The 23,209-nt window shown below is 37.3% G+C and overlaps 3 protein-coding genes and 1 long non-coding RNA gene across 4 annotated transcripts; 1 reads left to right on the top strand and 3 right to left on the bottom strand.

Moving 5' to 3' along the window:
• Positions 1–3,230: 3,230 nt before the first annotated feature.
• On the bottom strand, positions 3,231–4,682 carry LOC131316470 (uncharacterized). Its single transcript, XR_009197132.1, has 2 exons — positions 3,503–4,682; positions 3,231–3,448 (listed from the first exon to the last, which is right to left on the bottom strand). It is a non-coding gene; the product is annotated as an uncharacterized LOC131316470 (long non-coding RNA).
• Positions 4,683–5,156: 474 nt separating this feature from the next.
• LOC131317339 (uncharacterized) lies at positions 5,157–11,768 on the bottom strand. Its single transcript, XM_058346897.1, has 7 exons — positions 11,570–11,768; positions 10,945–11,040; positions 8,924–9,333; positions 7,521–7,685; positions 6,907–6,957; positions 6,630–6,722; positions 5,157–6,352 (listed from the first exon to the last, which is right to left on the bottom strand). The coding sequence occupies exons 1-7, from the start codon at positions 11,766–11,768 to the stop codon at positions 6,272–6,274; spliced, it is 1,095 nt and encodes a 364-aa protein (XP_058202880.1). The 3' UTR covers positions 5,157–6,271.
• Positions 11,769–13,424: 1,656 nt separating this feature from the next.
• On the top strand, positions 13,425–15,120 carry LOC131315860 (pentatricopeptide repeat-containing protein At5g66520-like). Its single transcript, XM_058345075.1, has one exon. It carries the CDS (start codon positions 13,648–13,650, stop codon positions 14,995–14,997), a length of 1,350 nt encoding a protein of 449 aa, XP_058201058.1. The 5' UTR covers positions 13,425–13,647; the 3' UTR covers positions 14,998–15,120.
• An 865-nt stretch (positions 15,121–15,985) lies between these two features.
• On the bottom strand, positions 15,986–19,917 carry LOC131316105 (uncharacterized). The gene is made up of 7 exons (XM_058345384.1): positions 19,544–19,917; positions 18,936–19,307; positions 18,232–18,459; positions 17,788–18,142; positions 17,577–17,701; positions 17,294–17,429; positions 15,986–16,390 (listed from the first exon to the last, which is right to left on the bottom strand). Exons 2-7 carry the CDS (start codon positions 19,277–19,279, stop codon positions 16,151–16,153), a joined length of 1,428 nt encoding a protein of 475 aa, XP_058201367.1. The 5' UTR covers positions 19,280–19,307; positions 19,544–19,917; the 3' UTR covers positions 15,986–16,150.
• Between the last annotated feature and the right edge of the window lie 3,292 nt (positions 19,918–23,209).

The raw sequence follows: 23,209 nt of genomic DNA, 5'->3' as shown, positions 1-23,209 counted from the left end.
TTCTTTCCAAATAGAAATTGTCACAGATCGGAATGAATTGAAAAGTGACTCTCAATGGGCATAAAAATACTAACTAGCACAGAAACACAAAGATTATAGCCAGTTACCTCAGAACTTTACAAACTGGGTTCAGTCCACCCACCACCCTGTGCTTCTGGGTTCAATCGAAACAATGGAGAGAGAGAAAGAGACAAGGGTTTCATAAAAACTGGTCCAGACAAGGGTTTTAATCGGAACATGTCCAGACCCATTCCATGGAGAACACAAAATCGCAGGTACAAGATAAACCATCATTGTACTCGAAAATCAACAAAAAACGCATCAGATGCGATAAACCATCATTGTACTCGAAAATCAACAAAAAACGCATCAGACAACATTAATCGGTTAATCGAACCTCATACCTAAGTTAATTGAGGCTAAAATCGGTTGCACTCACCAAAATCGCCACTGCTCTCGAAACAAAACCAGAAATGGTGGGCAGCAGAAATGCAAGCTGGGGGTGAGAGAAGGGAGATAAGGAGGGGTGAAATCGTCCAGTTTCAAGGGGGATTAAGGGGATAAATTATGGGGACCTCAGACCCTAGCCGAAAATTATACCGCCGAATTCCCCCCATCTCCGGTATTAGCCAAGAACCAGTGCAAATGAAAACCCCTCGCTCTGTGGTTGCCAAATGGGGGTAACAGGTGGGCTCCAGGCCTTACACGGGTAAAAAAGAGGAATGCTACATACACTACACACTTTCACTACACCATCCACTATATTCTTTATGGGACTCATTTTGGATCTAACAAAAAATACAGAAAAATATCCATAAATTTTAAAATAATATTTTAGAGGGCCCTGCAAAAAATCAACTTTAACCGGTATCGTTAAGTATTATTTCTAAATTTATAGGAGTGAAAATGCTCAACTGTGCAGTTTCGAACATACGAACCCATAAATAATATTTATCGATACCCGTTAGAGCTGATTTTTTACGAAGCCCCCTAAAATATTATTTTAAAATTTATGAATATTTTTCTGTATTTTTTGTTGGACCCGAAATGAGTCCCATAAAGAATGTAGTGGATGGTGTAGTGAAAGTGTGTGGTGTATGTAGCATTCCTGGGTAAAGAATAAGACCTCCTCCCCCTATGGACGCATCCAAACGGGACCTTAGAGCCAAAAATTCATTATGACCATTTAAGATAAAATGATCAGAAAAATAAGATATTCGCATCGGTTCAAACAGATTGAAAATTGGAACACTTATTTTTTTACACCGTTTATATATTAAAAAATATAGTTAAAAAATTAAATGTTCCAATTTTTAATCTGTTTGAAACCAGTGTGAAGATCTTATTTTTCTGATCATTTTATCTTAAATTGTCATAATGGATTTTTGGCTCTAAGGCCTTTCAATAAGCACCCTAAGTGAGTCCTGAAATTAAATAAGAAGTCTTCGGGTGCTCTTTGAAAGGCCTTAGAGCAAAATATTCATTACGACTATCGACGATAAAATGATCAAAAAAATAAGATCTTCGCACTGGTTCAACCGGATTGAAAATTGGAGTACTTAATTTTTTAATCATATTTTTCCGTTAGTTTCATTACCGGTGTTAACGATTTTAGCCATTTGAAACGTAAAACAAACTACATGGACGAAATTGAGACAATTAAAACTAGAGGGACAAAATTGAAACAATCGTAAAACTAGAAGAACGACTACGAAAATTTGCCCATTACTTAATTCTTGGCAGGAATAATGTAATCTCTCTTACCTAAAAGATAGACGGTTCTGATTTTGAAAAAATAGCTAAACCGGTCATCGAGTGGTGAACTATAGAACTTTAATACCTACGTAAAACATCGAATGTGTTTCGATTATGTGGTTGCCAACGTCCGATTATCACTAAATTTGGCAGCAAATATAGAATCGATAAGATGTACAATTTTAACGGTTTAGATCGGTCATCACAAAAAGTTATTCGGCAACTTCTTTTAAAATCTATATGTTCAACCTTATTGTTTATAAACTAAGGTCTTGTGCTTTAGTGTAATGTATAATAGTCACATAATCAGAACACGATCACGACGATCGAAACCATTCAATTTTGTTGCAGTTGTTGTTATAATCATTCTTTAATCTTTTTGGTCTATCGGATTTAGGAAACCCTTCGATCAGGAAGCGGTTCTATTATAAGAATGTTCTTTTATGTCCTATCAAATGTCTATCGATATGTGATAGACTTCATTATTTGTGGTAACGATCTAATTCCTCATATGTAAAAGATAAAAGGTTCTGATTCTAAAAAAAAAATGGCAGGCGGGACTTGGACAGTGCACTAGAAGACTTTATTCCTCCTTATGCATATAATGTGTTCTAATTTGATGATCGTTTATATTCGATGATCTCTATTTTTCATCAATGATGGCAGAATTTGTAAGACGTGAAATTCTAATGGTCTAGATAGACCAAAAAATAAACGTGTGTGGCGATGAAGTTTATATTTTGTATGTAATGTTGGTGCAACTGGGTCCATACAATAATCTCCAAAATTTGAAATCAGTTTTATTTTATTTTATTAAATGAAACAATTATACTATAACCACGTACATTTTAAAAGAGGGAGAGAGACACGCGATCAAAGAGTTTAAAAGAGGGAGAGAGAAACGGAGAGAAAGAGGGGGGAGGAGGAGCCAGTCCGACGCGATCACCACCGGCGAACCATTAGCACCGACGACCACCAACCTCACTTTTCACCTCCGCCGACCACCACCAGAGGCAAAAATCGCCTGGGCCCAGCCCTGACGCCTTTACCGACCACCAAGGTTTCTCTCTCTCTCTCTCTCTCTCTCTCTCTCTCTCTCTCTCTCTGTGGGTTATGGCTGGCCCGTACAATTTCAGTTGATTCTAGCCTTTAATTTCACTATACCTTGTTCAAACCAAAAAAAAATTAGGGCTTGTGAAATTGGGGATTTTTTGGTTCGAACCCTAACTTTGTATTTCTGGTTCCATATTTCACGATTATATAACAAATCTGGTTATAAGTTGAAGTGTGTGTATATGTCTATCATCTCTCTGATGCCAGTGATTTTATTCGTTTGGATCTCTCTAATGAAGTGTGTAAATGTCTTACCGCTGGTAGTCTGCCCATAATTGTTGCTACGAGACAAAAATCCGAGAGCTCTCAATCCATTCACTATATATTGAAGCTTAATGAACCATTAATTATAGTTATGTTGGTATTTACCATTAATTCCATTTAGAGCAGAGAGAACATCCCTGGCACCTTCTGTGTAAACCTTACGAGTTGAGCAGGTTGGGTCAAAAACTCTATCTGGTAGCCAAGCTGCCAAATAAATGTAATTAGTTTCTTCACCCAGCTTACGGAACGTATGGTCAATCATTTTAGCTTTGCATTGACTAATTGTATTAGCTTTCCATTGTCTTCACCTAGTGGTCTTATATGTTCTCATTCCTCCAGCTATGTGCAGAGAGATTAAGAAAAGAATAACTGGTCTTATATGTTCTCATTCCTCCAGTTATGTGCAGAGAGATTAAGAAAGGAATAGCTGCTCTTGACCACAGGTGCCCGGATCACTAAAGCTACATTTGAAGAAGCTATTCTAACAAGTTTCTGTTAGATTGATCTAACAAGTCATGACTTATTGATCTAACACGTTTCTGTTAGATCGATCTGATTCATCCCATGGCCATACATAGTCTGGAGTGAGTGCTGAATTGGGGTTTTCCTTTAGGGCCATAGAAGTTATTTTTCAGTGGTCAACTATTTAGATGCTGGAAGTTGGAATTTGTAGTTGGAGATTGGAATTTTGAACCATGGTATCTCTGTGGTTCATTTGTTAAGTGGAGGGGGTGGGGTTGGTGCCACCCCTAGTTTCAAACGAAGAAATTCATATTATATTTAGTTGGCGTTTTGAATTTTTTTTTGTGAAGACATAGTTTTATAAAGTCAATAGTATTGGTCAGCTTTGACTTAGGTAGCAAGAACCCCCTTCTTTTTTATCCGGGCAAGAATGTTGGACTACGCATTAAAACAAGAGGAAATAAATCCAAGTAGAGCAGTGTATTACATGTTTGAAATCCTAAGTTTCAAAGACATTAGCTTTCCTATAAAGTAAACTTTTTTTTTTCTTTCTTTAGTAGCCTAATCATAAGGCTAAATGACTTGATATTTGAAGGCCCTGTTTCAGTAAATCCCTTGATTGTTCTTTAGGGTGTTTTATTTTTTTATTTTTTATTTTTTTTAGTTGATTGTTCTTCAGGATTTTTATAGTTGACACCTTGGAGTAGTTTGACTTATTAGAAACTCATATAGTTTCAATCTTAATTGGTTTTATTTCCTTGATTGGAGGATTAGAATCTATTGGCCTGTTCCTTGAACTTGTATGGACTCATGGACTATGTGTATACATTTTGTTTGCTTTTAGTGGTCCAACCGTATGGTCAATTGATTATGGTAAAATCTAATTTTAGGATAAATACAGGATGATAAATCTTATTGGAGCTCTCAAGAGATTGAATTATGAAGATGTGAGTTTGACGAAGATGAGCTTGACACCAAAAGACAACAAGTGTGATTACTTTTTTAAACAAAAAAGTATGTTCTTAGGTCCTATTTGGTTCTTAAGTAACTTGTACTTATTTGGTTTATTTTTCTTTTCCTTTATCCAGGAAAATAGAGGGTGAAAGTGAGAGTGCATCATTTTCATCCCCTAAGAGTGGGACGGAGAAAGCCTAGAGTTGTCCGCATGAACTAAGTTCCAGTGATGATGGCATTGTGGTCATCATTACATGTTATCCCCTTTCAATGCCTTAGCCATCCCAAGTAAGCTTTCAAACATCTTTAGAAGAAAATTTCTATCCTTCTTTTTTTGTTTATTTGTGTAATTTTCTGATTTTTGGTGTTGAGATTAATTTATCTCTATACATGATCATTATGTTTTGTATAAGGGGAGCTCAAAATGTTTTCCACTATGCAAATGACACAAAAGATTCACTGGTCAAGGCTTCACAACTTCGAACATCAATTTTTTTTTTGGTACGTTGGAAATGAATTTATCTGTGTCTTGCTCACGCTGGTTTCAAGGTGGCCGAGGAAGTCAAAGTTTCTGCTAAAGTATGTGTGATGTGGCCACACCATTACCAGCAATGCGCGTTCGAATCGCGCAAGTGACTTGATGCCACTAATGGAGCTGAAGTAGGCAGCGAGGAAGCAATGTTGCCTTGGATGCGTTACATAGATCTTGTGGAAGTGAAGCAGAGTTTAACATTATCGTCATGGTGGGATATATGTCAAATGACAAGTAGAGGAGCTATCTTAGTTAGGCCGGATGCGCATGTTGCTTGGCGGGTGAACTCGAGCGCCTTTGGTGATCCTACTGTAGAGATGAGAACGGTTTTTTCCACCATTTTCGGATTTCCCTGACGAAGTTTTCTTCTCGTCTTATACTGTCTTAACACAAGCATTTTGGAGAGAAGTTGCTGGTTTGAAATTTTCTTCTGGAGATTTCAGCAGTGTCCACAGACTATAGAGATATCATGCTTCGAGCAGCTACAAAGAACTGTTTTTCTAATTTTTATTTTATTTTAACGATTATAGATTTTTAATGTGGCTTAGTATTTGTAGCAGTTTGTATGCAACAAGTTACTTTGAATTTGAGATATCTGTGAGACATTGTGCATGTTTGCGCGCGCAAGAGCGAGATGCCCTTATCTGGTGGAAGAAATTCCAGTAAATAATTGACCATTTCATCCCAAAAGTCATCATGATATCTTGTGTTTCACTTGGGCATTCAACGAAAGCAACCTTAAATCCTTTTCTTTTGAGTGCTTATTGCGACTAACTCCATCATGCTACATAGATATCTCTAACTTTGAAGGCAGATCCAAATTGAAAATGAAAAGTAACAATTACAATGGGAAGATGAAGTTTCCCAATGTATTCAAGTAATTATAGAGAACAAGTTGCCCACAAGCCAGCTGCAGCTGCAGCCGCAGCCGAACAACAGTTCTAGCATCACAATCTAAACGTTATACAAAATGTGTATTGTGAACAATCTGAAGTCAAAACATCCATGCAATAAAAAAATTCCAACTAAATAAAGTCCATCTAGTCTACAATTGTTCCAACAAAATTGTTCCATCTAGTACAAGAATATCCTGACAAAGTTGCGCATAAAACCGCCTTGAAGTTAGGATTGGAGAACACTTCTATGTCAAGGTAGAAGGCTGCCTTCTTGATTCATATTATTTTGGGGGATTCAATCGTGAGCTGTACCAGATGCAACTATAAAATGACCAACTATCACGGTGACAAGTCCCAGAAAACTGCCAGCAATTACCTGCAATATGATTGCAAAATTTAAAAATGACACTTGTTCCCACTTTTTTTATTTTTCTTTTCCTTTTTGGAGAAGGGGATGATATTTAGAGTAATGCAGCCTAAAGTTCTAAACAAGATTTTTCAAAGCTACCCCATTTTTAGAATGTTAAAGAAGGCTATTGTACTATATCATATACAGTAACATCCAGCTATCATCATCATTTGTCGTCAAGTCAATTATGTAGCCAAGTATATATCAATCAAAGATGATGGAAATCCAAACTTATAAACGTAACCTGAGTACGGGTGTGCCAGAGAAGTTCACGTAGGGGTTTGCTTTCAGCAAGAGGATGTTCAACAGGCAGTTCATAAACAGTTTGATTCAAAACCTGAAGAAATTCAGTTTGACATTGAAAAAGAATTCATTTTAGATCTCCACAAGATGTGTTGCAGCTGTGAACTGTTAACATTGTAGAACATGCATATGTGATTGCATGCCAAAAAGATATATAAGAGTCCAAATAAGAGCTTATGTGGCCTGTTTTTTGGTTGGAGAGAGAGAGAGCATCAAACCTCTACTTGGCAACCAACATGTAACCTTACACCAAATGCGTCATACATTACCTCCCACACAATATACTTCCAAGAGTAAATCTCAAATGCAGATGTCAAATAAGGCATCATGAAAATAGTAATAGAAAGAAGAATCAACTTGTATCGTAGAGATACTTGTACAATTTGGTAAATGCTAATACACGGCCCACAAACTGTAAACTTTGTGGGCTTGCCAATGAGGCAGAACTGTGTGCAAAATTTTCCAAAAGTTCAAAATCTATTCCTCATTTACCCCTTTTAGACCACAACAATGAAGACTACGCTGATAGATTGAGACTCGAGGATTAGTTTATTTAGTGCACACAAGGTGTCTATTTTTACGAAGACTGGATGAGAGAGAAAATCCTAAACTATAAATCAAACATCCAGTTCAATTACTCCGTGTATCGAAATCAATAACTTAGTCTAGTCAAAATCAACGTGGTTTAGCATGTGGTATCTACATCACAATGAACCCCTAAAAAACTACTCGCACTTAGTGTACCTCACAACATATACGACCCCTTTGTATTGCTAGATAAGATATGTACAGAAACTACACTCAACTTTCTCAAAATAAGTAAGAATCATACAATACATGCTAAGACCAATGCAGTTGCGAATGGTGATCCTCCAAAGTCATCATGAAAACCAACAGCTGTAGCAAGAGAAGTGACAATTGCCAAGTGTGATGATGGCATTTCATCAAATCCAATAAGTTGCTTGAGATCCCATCGCCTTTCCTTATACCTGCAAATCTAGGAAAGCTTAAGACTCTCAGGATGAACTTGTTACAAATATAGATAGACAATCAGACTATAGGACAACCATTCAAGTTACAACTAGGAAAATCCAAATCTACCAAGCCAGAGATTGTTTTGAAATGATGTTCCTCTTCATGTCTTTTAATACAACACATTTAGGGGTCGCTTGTTTAACTGGATATGAGTGTCAGATTGGACTATATCTAAGGGGATCACATTCCAGCGTTGTGTTAATATATTTATCGCCCATCTTAAACTAATGGCCCCGAGTATAATCCAAAAAAGTATGAGACTTAATACCATGGGGCGCTTGGTATTTCTTAATCCCATTACTATTAGTCTGATGGGACTACATGTCTTATGAGATTATATATCCCTTCCCTATTAATCAGATCAAACAAACAAGCCCACAGTCCATTGTGTTTGAAACATTACTTATGGGCTATCATATCAACTGGTTGTGCCGAAAATAAAGATTATAGGAAGATTCTAAATAAAGAAAATGGATAGAATGGTCGGAAATAATAGGAAGACATCTCAAAAGTTATAACACAATAATCGAACCCATCAAAATAAAGATTACAGACAGAAAAGGGGAGAAAACTTGTGCCTACTCTATTTTCTTTCTCTTTAATGTCGATAGTAGTCAGTAAATTTCTACTTCACAAAATGAAAAACTTCTTTCTCCTCCAAATTAGATTATTGTGCTTCCTTCTAAAACTAACCCAATAGAGAAATGTTTAAAAGAAAAAATTAAAGTTTTAGTCCATGTAGATGCTTATTTTCGTATTTTAGCTTCAGAATAACTAATTAGATGATTTATATGCACAGGTAAGAAAGACCAATTACTTTACTATGTTGTTGAACGGTATATAAAATTCAGTGCGAGCAAACAGTATTAGGTTAAAAGAGAGTGACTATCAGGTTGTCTATAAAATTGTATCAGTCCCAACTGCATATCGTACACACACGATAATGGAAACAAAATCAGTTTTTCCTAACTTCCTCACTGAATGTGGACACTTGGTTTCAACATCTCTTCTAGTTAGCTGTATAAGTCGTATAATGGGTTATGATTTCAAAGACTACGAGGTTAAGAAAATAGCAGATTTCAACAACAATCAATTCCAATCCCAAAATAGCAGATTTCAACGACACAAATATTGAAGATCGAACACAAAAATATCAGATTTCAACAAATATGGGCAGTAAAAAAGGCAATCAGATTTTACCCAAAAATAAATATTGGGTTGGAGGTGGGCGTGGGTGAGCTTGAGCCTGAAGATCTGGGCCTTGTTCTCGTCGAACCTGGGTTCCTTGTTCTCGTCCAAGCTGGGTTTGGATCTTTTTCTGGGTTTCGGATCCGGGTCGTCGGATGGCGACCCGGACGTCGTTCGTGTTGGTGATGGGGGCGGCGGCGACTTCCACGGGGTGGATGTAAGGTAGGGATGAGGGGAGGAGGGGATGGAGGAAGAGGACAGGGAGAGAGAGAAGAGAACAAGGTGAGGAACGAGGGTTTTCTTTCTGTGTTCGTGGGAGATGAACGAGGAATAACAAATTCCCTGGTTAAAGGGAATAAATGAGGGAAAAGATGTAGAGAGGATGACAGATGTATGGATGTAGGGGATAAAAATACTTAACCGTGGTCAAAGGGGGAGCTTGGGTTTTTTTTTTTACCTGTTCTTTTAAGTATTAAGGAAAATTTGGGAAATTTGTTATACCTTGGTTATGCCACCGAATGGTTATGGTTATGCTCCTAATGGTCAAGTCATGCCAATTATTACGGTGTCCCAAATTTACCGAGGACATCGTAAATTTACCGAGGACACCATAGCAATATTTTTTTGTTCAAGCTTTGATCGACAGATGATGTTATGGTGTCCCCGGTCATTTTGGGGACACCATAATTTTGACATATCTTCACCATTATGAGCATAACTAAAACTTATTACAAGCATAACAAAACCCAAATAAGGTATAACAAAGGAATATTCAAAAAACCAATCAAGGTATTAGTAAACCCAACCAAAGCATAACAAACAAGCTATGCCTTGTTATGGTTTTGTTATGCTTGTAATGAGTTTTAGTTATACTCATAATAGTTTTGTTATGCTAAAAATTACGGTGTCTCCAAAATGACCGAGGACACCGAAGTCATTCCCTTGACGGAATAAAAATCTCTCTGTTCAAAGTTGTATTTATGGTGTCTCCGGTCATTTTAGAGACACTATAACTTTTGGCATAATTTCACCATTATGAGTATAATTAAAACATATTACAAGTATAACAAAATCCTAATAAGGCATAATCAAGAAATATCCAAAAAATCAATCATGGCATAACAAACAAGTTATGCCTTGTTATGGTTTTGTTATTGTAATGAGTTTTGGTTATACTCATAATGATTTTGTTATGCCTAAAGTTACGGTGTTCCCAAAATGATTGGGGACACCAAAGTCATTCCCTGTATCTTTTGCATATTCGAACTCTGCTACGGCTTTGACAAAACAAAAACAAAAAAACAAAAAAACTCTGCTTCGGAAATCGACGCCAGTCACCGACTAGGCATATCGACGGCCACGGGCCCACTTTGGGCCGCATGAATGATCTGAGCTATTTAATAATTTAATAAAAAAATTAATTGGGCCCTTTAAAAATCAGTTTGATCCAATATGTGTAGGTACTCAATCAAATCTTACATTTTTTCATGAATTCGGAATGTGAATGAAAAAATGTAAGATTGAATTGAGCACCTCAACATATCGGACCAAGCTAATTTTTCACGGGTTCATTTGTTTTTGTTTTCAAATTATTGAACGGCTCGGATCATCCGGGAGGGCTCGAAGTGGGCTCCGCATGACCATTGGTATGCTTGGTCGGTGGCTCCCGTCGGTTTCCTTAGACTTTTCACATTCATACTTAGGTTTATAACTTTTTAAAAAAATGTACTCAACAATTCAAACACAATACCTCACATACAAGTGGGGTCCACACGCTCTGTAAGTGGGGCCCACACGTTAGTGCGTGTGGACCCCCACATGTAAAGAGTTGTGGATGCTGTTGTATTTGGATTGTTGTGTGTGTAGTATTGTTATAACTTTTTCAAAAAGTTTAGGTATGTAACAATTCAAACACAACACCAAACATAACCTCTCATATACATGTTAACACGTATTAGTGTGTGTCAGCCTCATATGTACATGAGAGGTTGTGTTTGAATTATTGTATATGTAGCATAATTGTAACTTTTTACCTGGATGAGAAGGGGTCTTCTTTGGGAAAACAACAGCCAATGACGTGTTTTGATAATTAATACCCGGTAAAAACATGCTAAGAATATTTGTTAATGCTGAAAATATCCTTGGAGAGTATTAATTATTAAACACATCATAGGTTGTCACTTTTCCGTCTTCTTTCGGGACAAGGGTCTTGTCAAGTTCTCTACGGTCCATTCCTATCCATTTGAATTTTATTTGGGCCCTATCTTTGAGAGACTTAAATAATTATCCTCAAACTGCATCGAACTTATGTTTCCATCCCGTTGACTTTTTGGGATTATGTTTGCATCCTCAAATTTGAATATTCCCAATACTGCCCTTTTTCATTGTTTATATGATAAACTAATACCATATATAGGCAATGAATTTTGGGATGATATCTTAAAATTATGGGTCCTATCCGTTATTATAGGGATAGAATTTACTGGTGAATTCCCGTGAATTGCTCTTACTTATATACACCACAAATCCATCCCACCACCTAATCGGGCCCGTCCCACCCCCCACCCTTTTTTTAATATGTCCTCTCCTTTGATTCTCTTCCAATATTTTCCTCTCCACAATCTATTCCAACGGAAAGTTTTTACGATCACAACTCGCCCTCGTCAACAGAATCGTCGCTGTTAACCACAATGTCCTCCAATTTGTTGTCGGTGTCCGCCTTGTCTCCGACGTCTTCAAGTCCAAACCCCCCCTCCTCCCTGGCCTCTCTGTCATCGGCCAGTCCTTCATCATCGGCTAACCGATTCAGCTCCGCCCACCATGGCAACGATGGTATTGAAACCGGGGCGCTCGACATATTTTTGTCAGGTCGATGCAACCCATCGATCGCTTTTGGCTTGCAAGGAGAACCAGAATGGGATTTTGAAAGGGTTCGACAACTGGGTAAGGTGTTTGGAGAGGCATCCGGGTTCGAAACAGCCACTAGCAAGGAACCAAATCTAAGGATTTGAGATCTGTCGAGGGTTGTCGGTGGCCAGAAAACGTTCGCCGGTGGTCGGCGAGGGCTAGGCTTGAGTCAGTGGTGGTCGACAAGGGCTGCGCTTTGGTTGCAATGTTTGTTTTGGTTCGATTTATTCACGTTTTTCGATTTATTCATGTTTTGGTTCGATTCATGATTTGAGGGCTATTTTGGTTCAATTTATTCAAGATTTCTATTCGATTTAACTGGGTTCTAGAGGAAATCCCTTTGCTAGAGTTTCTCTTCCAAGACTCTTGTTTATTGCCGTAATTTCTTGTTTGGCTGTTGAGAAAATATCCAAAGAAATTGAAACCGTATACCATGAAACCGTTTACCGTGAAATTGAAGCCATTGAGAAAAATGTTTCTCTGTTATTTTCATTTGATAAATCATTTGAACCGTTTACCATGAAATATTTGTTCGAATCATGGGATATTTATCATGTTCCCGTTGTAATCGTCACGGTAATTTAACCATGTAATGTCATGGTAATTTAACGATTTAACCATGTAACGGTTTGAGTATGTCATGTTATTTCTTTTTTATGGTAATTTAGCCATATTCCGTGTAATAAGATCAATGGAAAATATGACTTTTTATTGTTTGGTTGGCCAACTCGAGGAATGAAGAAAACATGCAAAGATGTGGTCAACTTATCATGTCATATTCCTAAATAATTGATCTTATTCCATGAAATATGGTTAAATTACCATCAAAACATGTGTTGTCGTGATCAACGTTTCATATTTAAATTACCATGTCAATTTCAACGTTTCATGACTATTCGTAATCTAGCTTGAAACTGATTTAATAAACATGATATACCCTCAAATATTATCATTGAAATATAAAAGTAATCAATCATATTAAAATTACCAAAAATCATGAATTATGATTGTTTCGATGCGATTTAATTGAAATATAAAAGTAATAGGATAAAAAAAATAAAAGTAGTCAATTATATTTAAATTTACCAAATTCCACTGAATTAGGAAAATAATCCAATCCAATTCCACTAAATTGAGAAATAATCCAATCCAATCTCACTAAATTAGGAAAATAATAAACATAATATATGTATATCATAGTGAAAGGGTAAGAAATGTAATTCACACACTAAGAAGATGAAAATATAAGCATGAAAAAATGGCAGGATGAATTCTTACATGACATGAATAAAGAGGATAAATATTTAAATATTTCTTTAAAAAATCATGTTCGTCGGTTACCAATCGACAACTGATCGGATTATATTTCTCTTTCAACAAATGGGTCCAATCCATTGTGATAAGTGCACCTATTCAAACAAAAAAGTGTTCCGATGAAGCGTCGATTGGTAACCAACGAACATGATTTTTTTATATGGCAGAAGGTCTCGACAAGCTCTACAAAATAAACAAATCCAATCCTTATTGCCGGTCTGAGATGGGGCCAAAAAAAAATTCAAATGGACGGGAAACTTAAGAGGACCTTGCCCCCTTATTTGGGAAAGCATCATGATTCACTAATTCCAACATACTTTTCCGATAGGACTTCAACACATATATCACTTTCGTCTTCTATCCGTTCACATATCTACTCTCTGTTTTGAACCTATTGTCGTCGAAATTTTAACCCCTCACCTAAAAAGATCCATCGTATTTTCGCCACCATCAAAATTCTACATGCATCTAAGCTAGTGGCGGTGCCATTGTCTTTCTCTTTCTCTATCAAATTAATGTCATTGCTTAATAGAAGCAAATCTATGAAACTGTTTCTCTCTCACTTAATCCTCAACCCCATTATTTATCAACAATCCATTAGATTAGTTAGAAGTTTTAACTCATGGTCTCTTGCCATTAGAAATGCTTCTTCACCCCACAAAGCACTTCACCTTTACTCCCAGATGCACCGCTTGTCCCTCCCCTTCGACACCTTCTCTATCCTCTTCACTCTCAAATCTTGTACCCATTTGCAGAACCTTCCCCTGATCCGTCACCTCCACTCCCATCTCCTGAAACTCGGCTTCGACACCCACGTCTACGTTGCAACTTCCCTTCTACAAGCGTACGTTGGGGCCTCGTCTGACGATGCCCATGCCCTGTTCGATGAAATGCCCGAGAGGAACACGGTCACGTGGAATACGATGGTTTCAGGCTATTCAAAATCGGGTAATGTTGAAAAGGCGCGGAATTTGTTTGATGGAATGCCTGTGAGGGATGTTGCCTCGTGGTCTGCAATGATCGCGTGTTACATGAGTAATGGCCTTTGGGAGAATGGGTTAGTACTCTTTCGTGAAATGTTATTGCTCGAGGATTTAAAACCAGACCGAGTGACATTGTGTTCGATTTTAGCGGGATTTTCTCACATGGGTTCGATAGGATTGTTGGGAAAATCGGTTCATGCATATACGCTGAAAAACGGTTGGGAGTTGAACGCGGAACTTGGTACTGTTCTTGTGGTCATGTATGTCAAGTGTGGATATCTTAAGAATGCTAGTCATGTATTCAGTTTGATGGAAGGCAGGAACGTAGTGTCATGGACTGCTCTGATTTGTGGATCAGCACAACACGGATATGGCAAAGAAGTGTTGTCTATTTTCGATATGATGAAACAAGCCGGTGTTAGACCAAATGAATTGACATTCACAGGGGTTCTTACTGCTTGTGCACGAGCAGGGTTGGTGGAGGAAGGCCACGGATACTTCAGAATGATTGAGGGATACGGATTGAAGCCTACAATTCAGCACTATGGGTGCATGGTCGACATGTTTGGGAAGGCGGGGCTGTTGGGGGAAGCTTACGAGGTCATTAGAACGATGAGACTTAAACCTAACGTCGTTGTTTGGGGTTCGTTTTTGTGCTCGTGTAAGCTGCATAAGCAATTCGAGATGGCGGAGAGAGTGTTTGATCAGGTTATGGAGACGGTGAAACCTGAAAACGACGGAGGGGTTTATACTCTTATTTCTGATTTGTATGTTTTGAGTGGAAAATGGGATGATGCAGAAAGAGTGAGGAAGTTGATGGTAAATCAAAATGTCAAGAAGACAAGAGGATCTAGTTTCATCAGAAGTGGAGCAGGGTTTTAGAAAACTTGCGTTTGACATAACTTTAGGTCACTTGGCTTATTTTTGTTTTTTGTTCAAAATTTAGTTTTGAACCGAATAGTAATATTTTTCGATTCGTCGATATCCACAAAGTGAAAATTTTAGACCACAAATTTAAAAAATAAACGAAGACCCAAAAAAAAAATTAAAAGAGACAGAATTTGTTAATTACTCTATATCTTATACGAGTATTTTGGACTCGTTAAGGCTCGTGAACAAATTCATGTTCGACTCCAACCAAGTCCGAATTTAATTAAAAACTTAACAAACGAACCTGAACATTCTAAAGCTCGGCTCCTTTGTAGCCCTAACTTAATCATAGCTCTCCAACTAAGTGTTTCAATTATTCATAAATTCCCTCTCTAAATAAAAATCTCTCCAAGTTCACAAGTATTAGTTAAATGTATTGACCTTATGTTGAGCGTTAAGATTTTCTTTAATTCATTTTTAACTCATTTGCAAATTTTCGTGCCAGTTCTTGCAGATTCTCGTGGGTTGCACAGGGTACTGTCTGCACGCAATGAATCAACTATCAACTTAATTTATATCGAGATTCAAAAAAAGATGATAAAGAAGTAAGGGTAAGACTATAACTATCAATTTATCATCTAAATAAATGAGAAGTGAAAGACATTAATTCAGCCACTTTACAGGAAAAGTTAAGGAATTTTCAGACGAAAAAGAATGTCAATGTTCACCTACAGCCTGCCTGGCTAAAAGATTTCCAAGCTGGGTATTTAGTGAAGCTTCTTTGGATATTTCTGCGTCGTAGTGATCAATAAAGTTAAGTTTGTTACCGATTGGCAAAACAGAAAAAGAATGTCAATGACCTTAAAGCTATGTTTTTCACATCCATGATCCATTCATTGTCCAACACACACCTCCGGCAAAAGTGTGCACCCAACACGTTTGTTGTTCACCTTTCAGGAGTATCAATACCATTACATGACTCGTAAATGCATGAATGTTATGGACAAAAAAAATCTACGCTTTGTTTTTAAATTTCGAAATTAGAGAAGTAAAAAAGTAAATGGCACAGACGCTTACAAGTGAAACTACATCGATATATGCGGTTGGCTATCACACTATTGTTCGCTATCATACTGTTGTTCGACAAGAAACTACAAAGAGAGGCTTAAAAGCCAAAGAAACCTAGCTCACTGGCTTTCTCCTTCTCAAATGTCTCAAAATACTGGTAGATGATTGTAACCGCAAGCAGAATACCTGTCCCAGAGCCAATTGCCCCCATGAAGTCTGCCAGCACTGTCAAGGCACCGATGCACATTCCCCCAAAGGCAGCTGCAGTTGGGATGTAGCGATTCAGTTCCTTTTGTAGATTTGAATCTCGATGTCCAGGCATCACCATTTGTTGCTCCTGCCAAAAGTATACCAAAACATTCAAAAACCTTATGTAGAAAACTCATTTCTGTTGTTTAATTTCCATCATGTGAAAATAATGCCTACTTAGTACATTGTGCACGAATTAGATCTCTACCTGCCCAATAATATATTTCTGACTTGGGCAATATGTAAATACATACGAGGACAGAACCAGATAACTACCAACCAACATGACTAACGAAGAAACCATATCTTGTAAAACTTATCCTTTTGTTACGAGTATCAAGTACTAGGTGTTTCAAAATCAAGACGATGACCTTTACTTTTCCTTTTTCATGTCTTTATCCTTTTTGCATTTTGGTTAATGGATAAGAAATAGATTAGGGGAAAGAGAAGTGCACAAAAAATTCGCAGACCGTAACACCCACTGAAGGCATATCAGTTCTAACTCAAAATCTAATGATTCCTCCTACAGGATCTAACTAACGTGGAAAATTCATAACATTAGAGCATGCTACAAGAATACTCTAATATACACCTGGAAAATGTCCTGTAAAAGTTTAACTGTCTAAATTTTGAGGCTCGTCTCAATTCTCAACAATATTGACCGAGGAACTAATACATAGGATGATCTAAAAAATAAAATCAAACAGCTACCGAAGCCACAATCTCCAAAGGTTGATCTTATAAAAAATTGAATACTAGTAGTCCAGTACCACTTGACACCTACCAAATCAAAAGTTAAGAAATACGACATCCATAGGAATAAGAATAAGAGAATCACTCGGCAAAGGGCCTCAAGTGTGAGGACAGGTCGCATTAGGTGATGGTACAAGAAAATTATCTTATTCACCTCAACTTGCACAATTAATCAAAGACTATGGCAGATAATAACAAATGGGTGCAACAAGAAATCAAAGAACTCATCTAATGTTACCTTAAGCTGCTTGGCCACATCTCTAGCAGAAGATCCGGAAACCTCAATCCAAGTCTTTGAAAACAGTGCACAGGCTGACAGCATGAACACTATGTAGAAGAGAGCGTGGAAAGGGTTGGCTGCCATGTCTGCCAAGCTGAAATTTTACACAATCGAAAGAGTGAAACCAGGATAAAACAAAAGAATGAGAAGTATATTCTGGGAGAAGTGTATGAAAATTTTAGAAAGGAGATGATAAAAAAGACACCATATAGTTAGAAAATATGGGGAAAATCATTATTACCTTGATGGTGCAGTGACATAGTAAGCAAGACCACCAACTGGGATAGACTGCCCAGAATATTCCGATTCCTTCCACTTGCCCAAGAGATTTACAAGGAAATTTCCACTGAACTTCCTGTAGAGCAACTGAACAAAAAGCGAAGGTAATAAATGTCCGCAACAATAGTAGAATACAAGATTCGTCAACTCCAACCACACATAAAACTTCATACCTGAGAGATGAAATAAAGGTTGGAAACAAGTGCAGACTGGAGAATGATGGGCATGTTTGAGGTGTAAAATAGCTTAATCGGATAAGAGCCCTGTTGTCCGCGCGCATTTTTGGATCTCACAGGCAAAACAACACGGAAACCTTGGAAATATATCACAACAAGGAATATCAAGACAGTAGCCAGCAAGTTTGTCACATTTGGAAGGTTTTGCCGATAGAAAGCCTCCCGCAGAGCATGGACTTTATCTGTTCTAGTTATCAGCAGATGGAACAAAGCAATAATAGCACCTTCGAATTCAGCTCCACGCCCACTGTTAATAGTTGTGGGGCTAAATGCTTTCCAGATTATACTTTCACTGCAAACCAATCAAATCTGAGGACACTGTCCACTATACAGAAAAATTGAACATCAAAGCAGAAATTGAAAGCGGTGTAGGCTATTTACCAGATATTGGTTGCAATAAATAAGGAAATCCCAGAGCCAAGACCATATCCCTTCTGGAGAAGTTCATCCAAGCATATGACTATAATACCAGCAAAGATAAGCTGAATTATAATCAGAATAGCATTCCCAACACCAAGTTGGCCGACACTGCCATACATTCCAGAGAGAACATAGGCAACAGCCTCACCAACAGCAATAAGGATTCCCAGCAACTTTTGTGCACCATTTCTGCAGGAAGACAGGAGAGAGAAACCAAGCATATTACAATAGGATACACTGACAAGCGGGTATTAGAGGGTACAATTGATTTGAACTTAATAATCTAAAGCAACACAAGATAAACAGAAATGTGTAGTATAAGCTTGAAAGCTCCTCAAAAAAACACTACGTAAAGAATGGTGTGTTACTTCAGGCTAGTATAGGAAAACATTAAGCGGAAAAAAGATTTCACTTCGGCCATGAAAAAAAATTTCCATCATGTCTTCGACTGATAATGTCAACCAATGAAAAAATAACAGAGTTGATTATTGCATTCCATTTTCTAACATTGACAAAAAAAAACCATCAAATGATTGCAAGGAAAGGGAAAACCATTTCAGCAATATAAGCTTCCTACTAATAGAAACAAGCAGACTGCAGCAGACAAAAAAAAAAAAAACTAACGAACTAGCTAGCTAAAAGGAGCTCAGAATCCAGGTACCCACAGGAGTGCACGATCCTCACGGACGCTGTTGTCCACTTCAATGATCTTTGACCCAGCCAAGAGTTGCATCACCAGTCCAGAAGTCACAATAGGCGTAATCCCCAATTCCATGACAGTTCCACGGTTTGAAGCAAGAATAACACGCATCCAATAGAAAGGGTCTGCACCTGTTGTAGAGTGTATGCCATATAGAGGGAGCTGACTGCAAACCAGAAAGATGAAAAGAGAAATGACCGTATATATGACCTTCTCTCTGAAAGGAACCTTCCGGTCAGCACTCTGAACTTCTGGCAAAAATGATAAAAATGGCCGGACCAGATGCAGCACCCTAAATCCTCCTCCCATTCTTTTAACCAAAAACAGTTACCCCAACCTGCTTCCAGATATATCAAATGTATAACTACCAATGTAAATGGAAATGCTAATGCACCGAGAAATTGCAAAAAGTAACTTTATATCTAGAAGCATTTAAAATCCGACCGATTTTAACTTATAAATAGGGTGATTAAACATAGATTGCAACAAGTATCCTTGTAAAGATAAAAATCAGCATAAGAAAAAAGTAAAAGCTAATTAAACCAAACCAAGAAAAAGAAGAAGCAGCCAAACCCTATCTATTTGGACAAGGGGGTACTGTAGTGCGGCGATGCTCTGCAGAGGTATAGTGCACAATCCGAACCATCTATCTCGGCAATCAATGGTCCAGATTCCATCTCGACAACCGGGGGTGCACTACAGGACCCCTACACTACATCGCAAGCGGGACAGAATCCAATACATACAAGGCACAGAAAAATCCATTTCACAAATGGAATAACAGATATAGCCTCCTTGTCTCAACAACAGGCTCCAATTTGAAAGTTAGGACAATCCTAAGAATGAATCAAGAGCAGCATGCTCTACTGCACAATCGCAGCTCAAACCTCATTAACGAAATTGAACATAGAGTGCCCAACAAGTGTTAACAGCCGTCTGTAGACTCAGTTCTACACAAGGAAAAAATCAATAGCTAAGTTGATGCCATTATAAGAGCAACAAATGACAAAATTAAACAAACCAAAGATGCTCCAACTGTATTGAATCCGTTCTCAGTCAGACCGTATCGTGAATTTCTCAACCAAAACACATACAAACATGCACAAACACACATAATCTCTTTCCATTGCTATCTTTGGACCAAAAAATCCTCGACTAATGGGAAATTAAACAACCTGTGCATTTTCATGACAATCAAACCCGAACAAAGGTAGCCCAAGTGGTAAGGTGCTCCCTTTACAAGGACCAAATCCCGGGTTCGATCTCACCATAGTGTTGGGCATTACAAATACCGTTGCATTGAAATTTTTTTCTTCAATTAGGATAGGTTTCTTGCATGTACACAAAAATTAAAACCCCCAAAAATGATAATTTACCAATACCTATTTAATATCTCCTCATTATCCTTTTCCCTAACCCCAAACGGAAAAAAAAAAAAAAGAAATAGAAAATTATCTCATCTTCTTTTCGTATCTTTTACTTTTCCTTGTGTTCCTTGGATCCAAACACACAGGGTTTAGATCTCACGATCCATTCTTCAAATTAGACACAAACATTCAAATTCTATGATAGCTCTTATACACAGGGCCAAACATATTATGTTTAAGCATCTAAATTTTTTTTTTTGATAGGTACTTTTTATTATAAAGCTCAAACCCAACTACAAACTCTAAGAGGCATTCCCCGTAAAAACAAGGCACCTATACATCAGAAAAAACAAACTAAAACCATCTAAATCACCTATGCAAAACGGAAAACAGAGAGAGAGAGAGTGAGAGAGAGAGAGAGAGAGAGCTATACCTGCTTGGTTCAAGATTTTGGGTTGCTGCTGGTGGGTCTGATCGCATAGAAATGGATATATATATATATATATATATATATATATATATATATATATATATATATATAGTCAAGTACCGGTGAGGGATTAAAATAATGCGGGACTCCCCTTCCCGATTGAATTTCGATGATCCGAGCTGCTCAAAGTGATCAAAACGTGATTTTAAGGGTCCTCACGAGAAATCAGCAAAAAAAATGACCGTGAAGCTCTTCATCCAAGCAGTTTTCATTGAACGGTTCAAAAAAAACTGCTCAGATGAAGCCCTTTTCGGTCATTTTTTTTGCTAATTTCTCGCGAGTATCCTTAAAATCACGTTCTGCACACATTGAGCGGCTCGAATCATCAAAATTCAATGGGAAGGGAGAGTCCCGCACCGTAAGAGCATCTCCAATCCATACAAAATAGAGGATGGATGTAACACATTGAGGGGAGATTTTGTAATTTATTCCACTTTTTCTTCACTTTTTGTACTTTTTTGGGAGAATTTTTGAGGGACCTACCGTCCTTTTTAGAGTTTGGAGGAAATTTGTACTCCAAATTTACTTTTGGTCCTCCATTTTTAGAGGACCAAATTTACTTTTGGAGGACCAAACTCTAAAAAGGACGGTGGGTCCCTCAAAGATTCTCCCAAAAAGTAGAAAAAGTGAAGAAAAAGTGGAATAAATTACAAAATCTCCCCTCAATGTGTTACATCCATCCTCTATTTTGTATGGATTGAAAATGCTCTAAGAAAGTGCGGGATCCCTCGTGTGAACCGTGGTGTGTATATATATATTGTGGCAATTACAGAGAAATCCCTAGATCGCGAGAAATCGAAAATGTATTGGGACAATTACACAGAGAACCCTAGAAATTGATCCACGTGACAATTTAGGGCCCCTCTGGGCTAATTTTTCACCATTTTTTGACACATCTTTTTGGTCATTTTTTTAATATTTTTATTAGATTTGGGTATAATTTTTTCGGAAAATGAGTTGATTATGCAGTTATACAGTCAGATGGTATAGCATTACTTTTATGCCATTTCTGATGTTTAATTTCATGCAAAGAAATTGAAAAAAATTATACATGGCGCACTTTACGTCTTTCAGTAAAAGACATTTAAAAAGGGGCGCATTCAAAAAGGGACGCAAGGAGTAGTTTTGCTAAAATTGTAATTAAAAGGAAGTCACAACCAAATGGTAATTAAAAATTATAAAATTGTATGACTGGAATTGATCGTCTCCTTGTGGTTATAGGGAACATATATTCCCCAAAAGATCTCAATCTTATTCATTATCCTTATTCCAATCAGTGTTAGCTCTGAGCTAAGGGACAAGAAGCATTCGTCGTAGACTCCTAAAATAGTGTAAAATTTAGGTTTTTCAATTATTTTTAGAACCCGACATATAAGTTCAAAAAAATTATACTTAGCATAGAAGCCCAAAAAGAACAATTACCACCCCTTCTTTGAAATTCACCTTAGGCCAAGCCATGATAGGATCGACCTTGATCCCAATGTTACGGCGAGTGTATTTGAAAAGTTGACGCATAAATATTTCATTAAAGAACTTTTAGGGAGGAGCAAGTTATCCATATATTATTTTCATTTCCACATGAATATAAAAACATGGTCAAGCAAATCTAAACTTTTCATGGATGAGATCACTATAACTACAAACTAAAACCACCTTCAATAGTGTTGCTAAAATTGTCGACGAAAAAAAAAAGAGTTGTTAAAATTGTACAAATCTATATAGTATGATAATACTGTAATAGTGTATGCCTGTGTCTGAAGGCACGGCACAACGTATCGCAACGTATCTAAAGGCACGTTGCTAGTGTGCCTGAAGGCACGACTCCACGATTAGTACACTGCTAAATAAATACTGGATATTGAACCCAATATATAAACCCCTGTCCAAGAGTAGGATTTTAAGAACCAACATTTTAAAATTTAAACATACCAACCAATACTCTACATCAACTAAATCAGCAGGAGGTGAAAAATAATAATGGAAACTCTTTTTGGTACTGGTTTTGGCCTTTTGGTTTAATTTATAAAAATGAGAGAGCAATAAGAGTAGGGGACGCAAATTATCATCCTTCTAATTTGGTGTTTTTGATTTATGCAGCCTTATACCTGAGAAAAAAAGATAAAACACTCAGTCATGAACTATTGTTCACATGCACACTGCATGCGCTTACACATTTTCCAACTTAAATGGATGGCCAATAGCCATTAGCTGCTTCCAAAGATTTTCCGAAACACATACAATTGAATAAAAAGTAGTCTACTTACTATAAAAACCAATTTACTAATACAGATTCACCGAACATGTGTTGGATATTCCATCAAACACCTTATTGGCTACATAAAAAAGGTAGCGAGTACATGAGAATGAAAGAAGCTATAGATG

This window comes from Rhododendron vialii, chromosome 2a (assembly GCF_030253575.1).
Source record: "Rhododendron vialii isolate Sample 1 chromosome 2a, ASM3025357v1".
NCBI lineage: Eukaryota > Viridiplantae > Streptophyta > Magnoliopsida > Ericales > Ericaceae > Rhododendron > Rhododendron vialii.
Note: the sequence above shows the minus strand (reverse complement) of the source record. Positions and strands in the feature narration are given on the sequence as shown.